At 36.8% G+C, this 14,442-nt stretch overlaps 1 protein-coding gene across 1 annotated transcript; it reads right to left on the bottom strand.

The window, feature by feature from the left end:
* Window positions 1-10,290: 10,290 nt before the first annotated feature.
* Window positions 10,291-11,002, bottom strand: LOC124960223 (GTP:AMP phosphotransferase AK3, mitochondrial-like). The gene is given in 2 exon segments (XM_047518853.1): window positions 10,291-10,449; window positions 10,451-11,002. Coding segments are annotated over 2 exon segments (648 nt in total). The 5' UTR covers window positions 10,979-11,002; the 3' UTR covers window positions 10,291-10,329.
* Between the last annotated feature and the right edge of the window lie 3,440 nt (window positions 11,003-14,442).

Genomic DNA, 14,442 nt, shown 5'->3' with positions numbered 1-14,442 from the left:
AAATCACCACAAACTGAGTGTCTTAAATAAACAAACACCAATTTATTCTCTTACAGTGTTTTTAAAGCTTCAGGATGTTCTGTTTGAAGCCTTCACAGGGGAATCTGTTTCCTGGCCTTTTCAGTTTCTAGAGGCCACCTACGTTCCTCAGCTCAGGGTCCCTTCCTCATGTCACTCTGCCCTCTTCTGTCATCACATCTCTTACTGACTAGGATGCTCCTCCTCCTTCTAACCCTTATGACAACACTGGGTCCAGTGGGGTCATCCTGGATAATTTTCTTAACTGAATTACATCTACAAACCCTTTTCTCCATGTAATGTAATGTGTCATAGGTTCTGGGCTTTATGGTGTAGATTCCTTTGGAGAGCCTAGTGCAAGGAGGAATCACCAGATAGAACTAAAGGGAGCAGTGTCCAGTGAGTAAATGGGGAACACAGGAAGTGTTCTGGAACAAGGTGGAGACAGTGCTTTAAGAAGAAGGGAGTGATGACTTTGTTAAATTTCAGTTATTGACACAGTAAGATGAAGTAGAGAATTGACTTAGATTCACCCTAACAGGAATTAGTGCTGACATCAACAAGCACTATTTAGTAGAATTGGTGGACACTGAGAGCTTGTTTGAAGCATTGCTCAGAAGGCAATGGAGGAGGGCCCATTTCATGAGTATTATGACCTGGGTAGTTGTACAAGAACCTATGCCTAGGGAAGTTCATGTGAAAATTAATGCCCTTCTGTCCCTGTTTTTAAATTATTAAAACTTTCAGCAAGGGTCACATTTCTATTTTGCACTGGGCTCTGTGAATTATGCAACTGTCTTGCAATTGAAGAAGAGAAATTTGAGACAGTGAATATGGACAAGTCTTTCAAGGAATTTTTCCAGAAATGGGATTAAAAAATGGGGCTAGAGGAGGAAGTGGGGTCAAAGGAGTGTTTTTAAATTTAAGATGGTCACATTTAGTCTGGTGCTTACTATGTAACAATAGTCATGGCCTTCCCGGGACCCATTCTCCCTATTGTCAGATGTCCCTTATGTGGTTTTGGCTAATCTCATAGCCTAATTTCCCTGGAGTTCTGTGTAGGAGGGCATGCCTCTGTTTCCTGGGCTCACCTCTGTTATTTTTCCCTGGGATTGATGGTGTCATTCACAAATGATCAAAAGCCTTATAAAGTCAAATTCCAACATATCTTCTTACTTATCACAATGGACTCTGAATTGGCAGAAGAGATTTATTTTCCAGGCTTTGTTCTTCACAAACTCATGTTCTTTTAGAAGCATTTGCAGACTGATTTAATCATGATTTGTTCAAGCATTTTCCCAGGCATACCAGTTAGGCTGACTCAGGGCTAGAGTCATTCATTGCTGTCCTCAGGAAAAGCACACTGTTGGCATTTGTCCAAGCTGCGGGCATTTCACCCATCTATCATCGTCACTGGACATGAATTTCACTGTGAAGGGCTGCTAACATGCTTTACAAATAATTATCCACAGTTTTGTACTAAGCAGCCAAACATATCAACCTAACCTACCAAGTAAGCAAAATGCAACACACAGCCCTAACCCCAACCTACCCAGGGCCTCAAGAAGTAATCTAATCTTGATGTATGGAGTTTTGTTATGGTTTGAATATGAATTGTCCCCCAAACTCCTGTGTTAATGAAGGAATAGTCAGAGGTGAAATGATTGGATTATGAGAACTATAACCTAATAAATTCTTCCTAGTTTGAATGGACTGACTGGGTGGTAACTGTAAGCAAGTGGGATATGGCTGGAGGAGGTGGGTCACTGGGGTGAGCTATGCAAGGGTTCATCTGCCTTGTAGTCCTTTCCCCTTCCCCTCCCTTTGCTTCCTGGTTGCCATGTCCTGAGCAGTTTGTCTCTGCCACTCTCTTCCACCACAAATCTCCACCTCACTTGGGCCCAGAGCAATGCACTCAGCAACCATGCACTAGACCTCTGAAACCATTAGCCTCCTCTAAGCTGTTCTTGTCAGGCATTTTGGTCACAGTGACAAGTTTCTAACCAAAAGCCTCAGATATCCATGAGATAAATGCTAGTGAAACTTAAACTGGAAAATAAAACTGCCAATCAAATCACATTCAATACTTATCTACAATTGTTTAACTTTTTGGAGTAAATTACTCTCTTGTGCCACAGCTTCAATTTTGCATAAAAGTATATAAAATCTTCAGTGAATTACTTGTTAGCAATTATGATAAAATTTAAATGAAATCATAGCTGATATTTGAAAATTTCAAATTTATATAGGAATTCCTTTCTGCTCCCCTTAATTGACAGCATTTACTATAGGGAATCTTGGTAGTCCTCCATAAATGCCTGAAGGTTGGAGGACCAAAGGGATAAAGGATGAAAGAATGGAGAGATGGATGGAAGGACAGGTCTCAGGAAAATCTAAACAGACTTCCCATTGATTCACTCAGTTGTTGCTTGTCAATTATATACAGTAACACAAGGTTAGGAAATATAATTCTGACAATCAAGGTGCTTGTATTTTAATAAGGTAGACATGTAAGTTAATGGGAAATTACATATCATGGGAATTAGATATCATGAGAAGTGACATGTCATTAGAACCTTCCCTGTCCTTCCCAGGTTTCCTTATGCCCAGACTTCTCTCAATTATTTTTTTCCTACTTTACACGCTTCTAGCAACACTTATTTCAGTTTTATTCTCTCAGAGTCTTATTCTTTACGCTGAATTGATAAAAAAGCCATTTCTAATATGTTATGGAATGAATTGTTTGCCCTTTCCAGACAAGAATCAGGAAATTTTAATTATAAAAAACTTAGGAGACTTTTTCCCCTTTAGCTTTCATCTAAAAACAAACTTTAATATTACTAGGCAAATGCAGCACCCTAAAAAAGTTATTGTCAGTCAGGAACAATTAATAGCTGCTTTGGTGGCATATACAATTTATAATAATTCTTTAATTTATATAAGACTTTAAAATTTCAAAAGTATTTACAAATACTTTTATCATTAAATATTCACAAGGTGTCTATACAAATCTTTATTGTTTTCATTTTAAAGAGAAACAAGGACCAAGTCAGAGTCACACAGCTGTTAAATGATAGAAGCTTGATTGATATCTACTTATGATTTGCAAACCCAGCTTGCTTTCTAAAAGAGATTTGCTGTTTTCCCAGCTCTGAAAGTCAAGGTTATGTATTTGATTAGGAAAAAAGGAAGGAGGGAAGAAAGGAAGATAGAGACGAAATGTAATGTTATGTAAGAATAGCAATTAAGGTTGAGGCGGGAGTTAATTTATGAGGCTGAGGATGCCCTGTGCCCAGTGTGGTCCCCAAGGAGAGCTGTATGTTTCTTATATACCCTCTTCCTTTGTTGATCTTCCCAGTGGCAAATGAAAAGCAAGATGACTAAGTCCAAAATTTCCTTTGTCATATTGAAGCTTGAGTTAATAAATTAGGAAAGCAACAACTGAGAGTTATCTGTAGTTTTTTAAGTCTAAGATCTCTAATGTCATACGGCAGATTTATCAGATGATTAAACAGGTAGTGTCTCACAAAAGATTCACTCTGCTGTTGATGATCTTTGATGAAGGTGGAATAGCTTTAGCTCTGAAAGTTAAAATTAACTTGAAGTAGTTTTAATATATTATTTATGTCTATAAAAGGAATAGATAAAAGGTAGAAAAATTCAGTAATTTGGGTACTAAGCTACAGAAAGTTATTTTTGATCAAACTAGCCCACACTAATAATGCTCTTTTCTTATTTTCCCAATTATTGAATCTGCATTATAATTTTCATAATTTGATTTTAATTTTATTTCCTTTCTAGATATTTATCTTGATATTGATGATATGTCAGATGCTTTTAATGAATGCCTGATAGCATCCAATAGAACATTAAAGAAATTTAGATATACCTTTTTTAATTGAAATGGATTTCAAATTTTTCAAAAGGACAATTTCCTTCAAGGGAAGAACATCAAATAAAATCTTGTATTTTGTTTTCTTTCTTATATAATGTTATGGTTTGAATCTGGAATGTCTCCCAAAAGTGTATGTGTTGAAGACTTCATTCACCATATAGCAATCTTCAAAGGTGGGGCAGTGGGGAAGTGATTGGGGTCATGAGAGTTCTGACCTCATCTGTAGACTAGTCCACTCTTAGCTGAATGGAACAGTGGGAGGTGGTGGAAACTATAGGCAGGTAGGGCATGGTTGGAGGAAGTAGGTTGCTGGGGGCATGCCCTTATATCTTGTCCCAGCCCTTTCCACTCTCTCTCCCTTTGTTACCATGAGCTGAGCTACTTTCCTCCACTGTGCGTTTTGCTATTGTGTCCTGTCTCCTCAGACCCACAGCAATGCAACCAGCCTACTGTTGACTGAAGTCTCTGAAACAATGAGTCAAATAGATTTTTCCTCCTTTAACTTGTTCATGTCAGATATTTTGATCACAGCAATGAAAATTTGAGTAATCTATAAAATGTTGATTTTGAACAAAACTACCCACAAGAGTTATCTTCAGTCACCTGATCTTATTTATAAGAAATTGCATATATCGAAACCTTCAATATTGCTTTTCAAAATAATTGACAACTAGAAAAAGTGCTATTCCTAATTAATTCCCACTGTTATTCTTTAATAAAAATATTGATGATTTAAATTTAAAGTCTAAATTCATTTTATTTTCTATTCTCTTTTTTTTTTTTTTTTTTTTCTTTTTTGCAGTGCTGGGGATAGAACTCAGGGACTTGTGCTTGCAACGCAAGCACTCTACCGACTGAGCATCTCCCCAGCCCTTTCTATTCTCTTGAATTTTCATCTTTTGCTGAAATGTTCTTGGAATCCTACCCAAATAGCATATTGTCTTTAAAGTAACTTACAATGTATGGAATAATTATTATATTTTATAGAAATACAGAAACTATTGACTTAAGTGGTTATATTTCTCTGAAAATCAAAAAATTTGGCCAGTTATATTTAATCACCTCAATGATAAATACATGGGAACAGTACAATTTAGGAAAAGTAATACATTGAACACAAGCTTTTCATATATCTGTGTGAAAATAGAAGCGTAGATGAAGATTTATCAACTTGGATTTAGAATTAAATTTAGAATTAAATCCAAGTTGATAAATATGTAAATATTTTAAATAGCAACTTGGAACCACTGGAAGTAACAGTTGGGTTTGTCCAAAAAAATCTGTAATAATGGACTCAGATATTTATTTTTCAATGTTATTGTGTCAAATAACTACTTATCATTGCTTTGCTTTTGAGATTTTTTTGTCATAAGAGAAAGAAAAATATGTCATTTTGTACAATATACCTAACAGATGATGACAGCATGAAATGTAAATATTTTTAGCATTTCTCCATTTTAGGTTACATCTCTTTTTAAGATTAATTTGTCATGTGAGTTGAAGGGTACATTTATTTTAAACAAATCAGATTTCTACTCTAAGTAGAAAAACTGGGTTATAAACTTAAAAATTATTAGCCACTAGAACATTTTTAAAGAAGACTTCTGGCTAGCATTACCTTAGAGGACCGAGAGGCAAGAGCTTGGGGTCCTGTACCAGTTCCCCGCACCCTGTGGTGTGATGCAATGGCACTTCCCCTTACCCGTGACCCCAACACCACAGCTTCACTCTTTGTCTCCTGTCTGTCCTTACTATGAGTAGTCCAACATGCTTATAAGACAGCCCTCTCAAATTCAACCCAAAGTACACAGACTGTATCTTAAAGAAGTATGATTTGGAAGTTGTCAGAAAAAAGTAGTCCCATTTGTGTCTCTCACTATCCTCTTTAAAATTCATTCATTAGGGCGAATATTATTTTTGAACACGAATAAAAGCTTCATTACAAGCAGGCCTCAAATGGTTCTGGAAACTTGAGATAGTCAGGATCGGCAGCTGAGGAGTGCAGGGGTCAGAAAACTGATCTGCCCCCTTACCTGGCCATGCAGCATGTGTTTCAAGATGTCTTGGAGGAAACTATGAAGTTAGCATTCTATTTCACAGCTCTCCTACAGCTGTCAGGATTGTTAAAAGTGACAAGTTTCAGTAGATGAGTAGTGAGGGGTAGAGTTTTAGCTTCACTTGATTTATGAAACTACAGTTTGGCTTAGAAAGGCCCTCAGTTTTTAAAAATTCTGCCTTAATCTCAGCCTCTTCTCAGTCCAGGACTCTCTTCATTTCCCTGAATTCCACCCTTTTCCTGTAATGGTATGGGATAAATATCAGCTGTGTTCTCGGGATAGCCAAAACAATCAGCTCAGTTTTGATTTCAGATTTTTTATTTAAAGAGTTTTTCCATTCTCAGATTCAATATATTTGGTGTTTCCAGTTATTCTGGGAAACAAGTTTCATCGACAGATCATGCTCTTCAGATTTTTGGCAATCAGGTTAGTTTATCCATTCATGAATCTTTACCAGGTGACTTTAGTGATATATTCATATATCAAAAAATGTGACATATTTAAGTGATAAGATACTTGTGTAGCCAGGCATGGTGGTGCACACCTGTAATCCCAGTGACTTGAGAAGCTGAGGCAGGAGGATCATGAGTTCGTTCAAAGACAGCCTCAGCAACTTAGCGAGACCAGGTCTCAAAATAAAGTATTAAAAGAGTTGAAGATGTAGCTCAGTGGTTAAGTACCCCTGGGTTCAATCCCTGGTACCCACTCCCCCAAAACCCCCCAGATATTTTATATAAAGACAGTAGGTATGGAAGAGGAGAGAGGAGTACAATGGAATGAAAGACTGAAAGAGCACCACATCTAATCTAAAATTGCTAACCAATGTTGGTAACACCTGGGAACTTGTTAGATATTCAGACCCTCAGAAGTCATCCTATACCTAGTGAATTAGAATCTTCATTTTAAGCAAATCTTTAACTTTCAAAAATACTACTCAAGAACTCTTGGATTAAGTCCTTTGAGCCACTTGTAAATGTATGACCATAACTACACATGGGAAAGATTGATGTCAGTTTAACAGGAGTGTCATGAGATTCAAATTATAGATGAGGGACGTGAAAATTCTTTATAATCTACTAAGTAGCATACAGATGACAGTTATCTCTATTTTCAGAAAAAAGGTTGCATGGACAGTGTATTCTTTAGAATAATCTGTAATGAGCATGCATTCTTAGAGTCTCTTTTGGTCCTCAGCTTCTACTAGCTAACAATCCTTTCTCTTTCATAAGGACACACCCTCTGACCTTTATTCCTGAATTATTTTTTGATGTATTTTCATTTTTATTATTGTTTTTCCACTCTAGATCTCTTGAATAATTACACCTCTCCTGGAAGAGTTATCTTTTTTTAAAAAAACTTTATCAGTTGAGTTAACAAAGAGTTATAATCATTAACATAGATAATCACTTAACAAGCAATTATAACAAAAATTGATCACATAATCAAGGTTGAAATTCAAGGAATCTGGCACAAAATTCAGGGGGAATATAGTGTACCTAATTTGTTAAAAATTCAGATATATATGGAAAATTTTATTACACTAATCTCATATCCCATTGATATGTTAGTGTGAAGCAAAGACCTGATTCAATCTACCAGTTTCCCCCCCTCCACTTCCCACTACATGGCTTCCTTCGAAGACAAAAAAACTTAACTCATATGTCACTGACAGCTAAGAGAGATAGTTAACCTATTTATGGAATTCAGAGGATTTCCCACTGACCACAAGGTTTATGGAACAGATTTAAGATTTACAAGTGCTTGCCAAAGTATTTTTTCATTCAAATATTTTATTTGCAAAGTCATATGGAATATTTTAGGATCACAATACCAATCTTTCTAGTTATTTGTTGATTTTGGTGGTGTTAAGGGATGAAGGAAATATATGTCATATGTTTGAGGCAAGTTTATAATTGATAAAATTCCTAGTTAAAATTTTTATACCTACCTAATTAAGCTGCATATCAAAAGGTCTATTTTAAGTTTAATTGTTGGATTGACAATCAGTGGTTCAGAGATTTTATCTCTAGTTGGGACATAAATTAATTGACATACTCAGAACTTCTTGAAAAAATTTAGAATTAAAATATGTACCCTCATCATTTTTGTGTCCCCAACTCCCCAAACTATTCCTGATGGGAAAACAGTGGGTCACAAACTATTGTCTGGAACTTATTTGCTATTTATCAATTGAATAGGAAGCGAATGCATCTCCTTTGTCTCTGACTCTCTGACATTTATGTTATTCATTTGTGACAGATATGCTTTACAACATTTATGTTATCCCGGATAACATTAAGAAAAACTATGTTTTATATGCTAGAATGCACTTGATTGGGTGACATTGTTAGAAGATATTTATGTTTTTGTTTTCTTTTTCCTGTTTTAAGACAATTTATTAGAACAAAGGCAATGAGATGCAGGATAGCAGAAAGGAAGGTGGGGTGGAGTGGCCCTTGTGAAGGACCAAAGACAAAGCAAGTACCAGCTACAGTACTGAAATTTCATTATATTCTAATAAAGACACTATGCCCAATAACCTAGTGGTAATTCATAAGTTTAGTAGTTTTGCAACATTTTTAGGAAACATAATATTCAAATAAGGCATTATATAAAGTTTTATAGTGAAATGATCTCTGTAATCCTTTAAAAAAAAGCATTGGTCTGTTTCAAAGGATCAACAATGAATTTTTAAAAATCAAGAGGAAAGTAAAATAAGTTGTTCCTCCCACCACCCAAATACATAAGACCACTTGCTGGCATTTGTTTTGTATTTTAAAGGCCTTGGAATAAAATGGGCCAAATTTTCAAAGGCAACAATAGCTTGTATAAGGGCTTGATTTATTTGATTTAGCACCAAGTAAAATAAGAGTCAATATCCCATAGAAGATACAGTTGGGTTTTTCCTCTACATCTCAAATTGCCCCACTTTTACCAGGCCACAATGTATAAGCATCCTGTTGCCCCACTAAGGAATCTAAAATGATTTAGGTTTTAAAATGACTGCTCAGATGACACCAGCAGAGAGCAGAGTTCTTTCCCTTTAAGATAGGTGGCAATGAACACTAGCAGGTGTCAATTCTTTAATCAAGAACAAAGATCTCTCTTAAGGAACAGTTACTTTTCCTGGTCCTTCTTAACATATCTTGTAAATTCTCTTTACTGCAATACGTGTTTGCCAGTTATGTTGGTGTTTGTCAAGAGAATATCCCCCAGGTATACCTGGTCTATATCTATTTCCTTAATGACAAAGTATGCTTACTTTACATAGTACCATGGGTTTTCTCTTTTCTTTATTTTTTCTTTTTGCTATAACGTATCAAGGCAGAGTGTGTTTAGATCAAGAAAAAACTGACAAGTAGATCTTAAAATGTGTATTTCTTAACCTGAGTAATATCTGAAAACCTAAGATTTTATTACATTTTCCACTGAAAATTCAGTGTTGGTGCTTACTTAAGAACTTACAATGTCAATTTTTGACACAAATGATGTCCCTCAGTACACATGTATTTTTCAAAAGAAAATAAGTCATATTAAATTACTATTTTCTTAAATGTTGATACATTTTTTTATAGCAAATTGAAAATTCTGAGTAAACAGAAGGTATGTCTAATGATAAAATAAACACAGCATATGTAGCTAGCTTATGTGTTTCTTAGCGTAAAGGCAGCAGTGAATTTGCATCTTGCAACAGATCTGTAATCTAGTTGCCTTTTTCCTGGAATTTTATATAGTGTCTTACCATACCATGTTCCACAGGGCTAGAAAACATTTTTTGGTATCAGTTTATGCAGAAGCCTCTGATGAGGTATTTTCCCCAAATGATATGTACTTTTCCAGAAAAATATGAAACTTTTATCAACCACTTACTCTTACTGAACAAAAATGTTACTACTAATTGCTCTTTTAGTTTTACTCTAACAGATTCTTTAAAATAAAGTTTCAATATTTCTGAATTTTTTAAATTGCACACTTAGAGAAGATAAATGGATAAAATATACTAGATTATTTCAAAAGATCAGTCTTAGTATCTGAATCATTTGGCACATCCTTAATATCCGGAATAAAATCAGTAGAAATAAAACAATTTTCAAATAATTCATACATGCTGGAATCTTAGTAAAAGGAGCTGCTAATGCAAAGATGAGAAGGAGGGCTGGGGAGATAGCTCAGTCGGTAGAGTGCTTTCCTTGCATGCACAAGGCTCTGGGTTCGATCCCCAGCACCGCAAAAAAATACGGTGAAAACTTAGGAAAAGGTTATAAACATTCCACGCACATAGTAAAACTTCAGTAAACGATAATGCTAACAGGTAAAGATGAGGAGGTTCTGCTGATCTTACTAGTTAACACACTTTTCTCATGGAGTAACTGAGGCTTTCTGGTTTGTTTGTGGAACTTTTGTTTGTAGGAAAGCATATACATAGGGCCAAATCTTGTTGGTTTCTGTTCCAGAAAATGTTTCCAACACCCCTTTTTTTCTGATAATACCCCAGGACTGGCTTCGTTTGGGCTTCGTAAACCTTCAGTCTCTTGATCACTGTCTCTGGGCTATCATCCTCACGCTGAATCGGAGGCTCTCCCTTCAGATCATCTATGCCCACAGTTTTGGGAGGGTTGAATTCAATGTTGTAGACTCGGCCACTGGCTGGATGAATCCAGCGAGCAGTGAGGCGCTGTTTAATGACCTCAAAGGGCACGTTCACGTTAATTACTGTGTCTATCTGATAAGCTTTATCCAGGGCTTCTGCCTGTGGAAGTGTCCTTGGAAAACCATCCAACAGCCAGTTATATTGGGTGAGATTTTTCAGCTCATGAAGGGCCAGCCGAGTCATGACATCATCTGGTATAAGCTTCCCTTGGTCAATGAAAGTCTTGGCTAACACACCAATCTCTGTGCCTTGAAGCATGTTTTGTCGGAGCAGGTCGCCGCTGGAGAGGTGTTTCAGCTCGAAGTGTTGGGTGATGCGCGACGACAAGGTGCCCTTGCCGGAGCCAGGAGCCCCCATGCTCACTGCGCGCAGCAACTGCGCCGACGCGGCCCAGGACCGCTGGCTGGAAGCGCTGCAGGCAGACGGAGGCAGACGGCGGCCCCTGGCACCCAGGCTCTCCGATATTTATGTTTATTAGGTCATCTGCCATTTTTCAATACCGCTGAGTGATAGATGGGATCCTTTGATTTGGAAAGTCAAAGGATATACTCATAGTGTTTTACTCCTTAAGAGAAGTATTTATTTAGTCTAAATGCTATACATTGAATTTCATAATTACTTACAAGATTTTTCTCTCCTTCGAATCTGAAATTTTACAACTATGCTAATTAATATCAATGTTTTGCAGTTCCATGGTATCTTTTTGTCTGAAAATCTCAATGTTTACTTAATCTTCACACTATCTTTGGTCAGATGTGAACCTGTGATATTTTCTTTTCTGCTTCCTTTTTAAGTATAAAAATGCGTTAATATAAAACATCTAATTTTTGTCAAGCATTACAATTTGTGTGGCACACTATCCAAGTGAGAGCAAAATCTTAACCAGTTGTTCTGCTAGAAACAAGGATAAGACCTGCCTGTGTGCAAGGAAAAGTTGTTCTCTAAGGGAATGTACTTTAGGCAGTGGGGATAATGGGGAGCCCCTCTGGAGTATGCTTACCCTCCTTCTTAAACCACCGGTATCAGTTGAATTTAGGGGATGCTGCATATAATGGAAAGATCCTATTAACTGTGACTAAAGCAAAGTATATCTTTATCTCTTTCCCATGTAAAAAAAGAAAGATGAACTCAGAGGAAGGCATGCCGTGACTGGTATGGTAGCTCTTTTGTTCGTCTTGGACCTATTCTCTTTCTATATTTGTTCTATGCCATTTTAAGACAATGACTCCCAGTCATGATTTCTAGTTTCAAGGTTAACTCATTGTTCAATAAGACTGTTACCACCTATTCCCATCACCAACATAAAGAAGGAAAGGTAGATAGAAGTAAACTTACTCCAACTTAAGCAGCTCCCCTAGTTTTTTGGGGTATCCACAGAATACTCCATCAAGTTTAGAGTTTCCATAGTTGACTTTGTAAGTTTGGAAAAATCTTAGTCACATATAACTGGGAGTTACTTATAGCTTAGTCACACAAGACTAAGAGGGAAGCTGAGAAATGCAATTTTTAACAGGAGTCATTGTTGCTCAAAATAAAACCAGTGTTCTTTTATTAAGAAAGGAAAGAAAAAGAGATATCAGGTAGTGCCTTTCTGTTTCTGCCATGCTGGTATTGAGAGCTCCTTACAGTCTTGTCTTAACTAAACTTGAATCTCATTCTCTAATATTGACCTTATGGAAAGCATTGACATGGTCCTGCCTTCAGACCACCTTTAAACAGAGAAAATATGCTGATCCTTACTATGTTGATCTAGGTATCTTTACCATGAAAAGTTCCATGCACTGATTTGTTTTTCTATCCTTGCTAGAACTCCTAAATTGTTAGCATTTGCTGTGAGTCAGTCAAAGGTAGTTGGGCTGGGCATTGCTTTTACTAATAGTCTCCACCCCTTAGGTCTCAAAACTCTTAGAGTGAAGTCCTGGTCAGTGCCTGCCTCCTTCCACTAGTGATTTATTATCTGCTCCAGAATCTTCATCATTGTGCACTGGCATTTCAAGATGTCAGATTACTCCATTTTGTATCTTTGTTGCCAGGTCTTGTTTGAAGCAGATCCTATTCTCTGTGTTTTGGTTGCTATGCTATTCTGTCATCCACAGCTGGAGCTGACACCAGAGCCTGATGTGTCTTATTGTTGGGGCTTGGTTCACCCTCAGCCTCAGTCTGCTACTCTCACGGTTATTATCTAGGCCACCCCAGAAACAGAAGACCTGGCAAGGCTAGTCTAGGTACACAATAGGTACCTGGTGAGTATTTGATTGATTGACTGATTTGAATAAAATGTCAATTAAGTTGGGTCTTATCTATAGTGTGTCTTGGGAGAAGATTCTTTGATCTTACTGATGGTGACCTCCCTTAAACTTAGGTCATGCTCTTTTCTGCTTAGAGACATTCCAGCACAAGTCTAAAATCATTTTTGGTTTCCACTACCAGCCTTGTCAATGCTGTAGGTAATTTGGGGGGCAATATCAATCAATGGTGAAATACTTTGGGATTTTTAGGGCTTTGAGTCCCTGTGACATGGATACTAAGGCTGTCAATGTTGAGGGGAATAGAGGAAGGATCAGACTTCTACTGAACTACTTGGAGCCTCTGCTGCCAACTTTGTATAGGTTGTTGTTACCTACAACCTCCCTCCTTCTTACACTTCTGCCATTGTTGCTAGAGATCTTGCCAATATTTGACATCCCTGTAATTTGCTTCTTTGTCAGGTGGTTGCTCCAACCCATTCCATTCACCCCGTGAATTCTTCTCTTCTCTATCATCTGATCTACACTGACCTCTAAGTTCCTAATATGAATCAGCAAGTTACAGTGGCCAATATTTTCACCTTCTCCACTAAAAACAGAACACTCTTAGTTTTTTAATTCATGCTACTAATATTTATGAATCCTTTCTTTGTGTAAGACCACGGTGTTTGGTGTTTGGGGTACAATGTTTAGGAAGAGAATACTGATACTCTCATGTCACTTGTAATCTAGAGAAATACACAAAGAACAAGAGAACTGATGAACAAACCTGAAAAGATATGTAATGATAAATACATTATAGAGAGTTATAATCAGCTATCATAACAGTGAGTGACTTGGGATATATGATCAGAAAAAGCCTCTGAAGAATTACATGCTGAGATCTAAACAATTAAGTGAACAGTGTATATTAACAGATGTGGGATTTTCTCAACTTCCCATTATTGAAATTTTGGAGCAGATAATTCTTTTTTTTAGGGGGACTGTCCTGTGAATGATAGATTTTAGTAACATCCCTAGTCTATGCTAGAAACCAGAAGAGACCTCCTAGTCATGATAAAAATGTCTGGGGAGATATTAACAAATATCCCCTTGAGGGGCAACATTCCTACAGTTGAGAAACATTAGATTAAGGGGAAGAACATTCTCAGCAAAGGAAATGGTTAACATAAAGGTATAACATTAAGGATGAGTGATATTTTCAAGTAACAGAAGGGAGAGCAGCGTATCTATAGTGCAGTGTTCTGCAGAGAGGAAGGCAAGTTCCATGTAAGGAAGAGACTGTAAGTTAGAGTAAGGATTTGAGCTTTATTCTAAGTCTATTGGGAAATCATTGAAAATTTCAAACCGTGGTGTGATAAATCAGATTTTTTATTTTTAAAGATAATTCTTAATGTTGTACAGAGTGATTATAGGAAGTGCAGAAATGATTGTTAGATATGATGGAGACTTGAGCTAAAGTAGTGATAGTGGAGAAAGGAAGGATGGATTCAAGGTGTACTTTGGAGGTAGATAGACCAAAATTACTCAGAGTATGGATGTGGAGATGAGAGGAAAAATAAGAAATCTCAGTAA

Source organism: Sciurus carolinensis, chromosome 11 (genome assembly GCF_902686445.1).
Source record: "Sciurus carolinensis chromosome 11, mSciCar1.2, whole genome shotgun sequence".
Lineage (NCBI taxonomy): Eukaryota > Metazoa > Chordata > Mammalia > Rodentia > Sciuridae > Sciurus > Sciurus carolinensis.
This window is presented reverse-complemented; position numbering and strand designations above follow the sequence as displayed.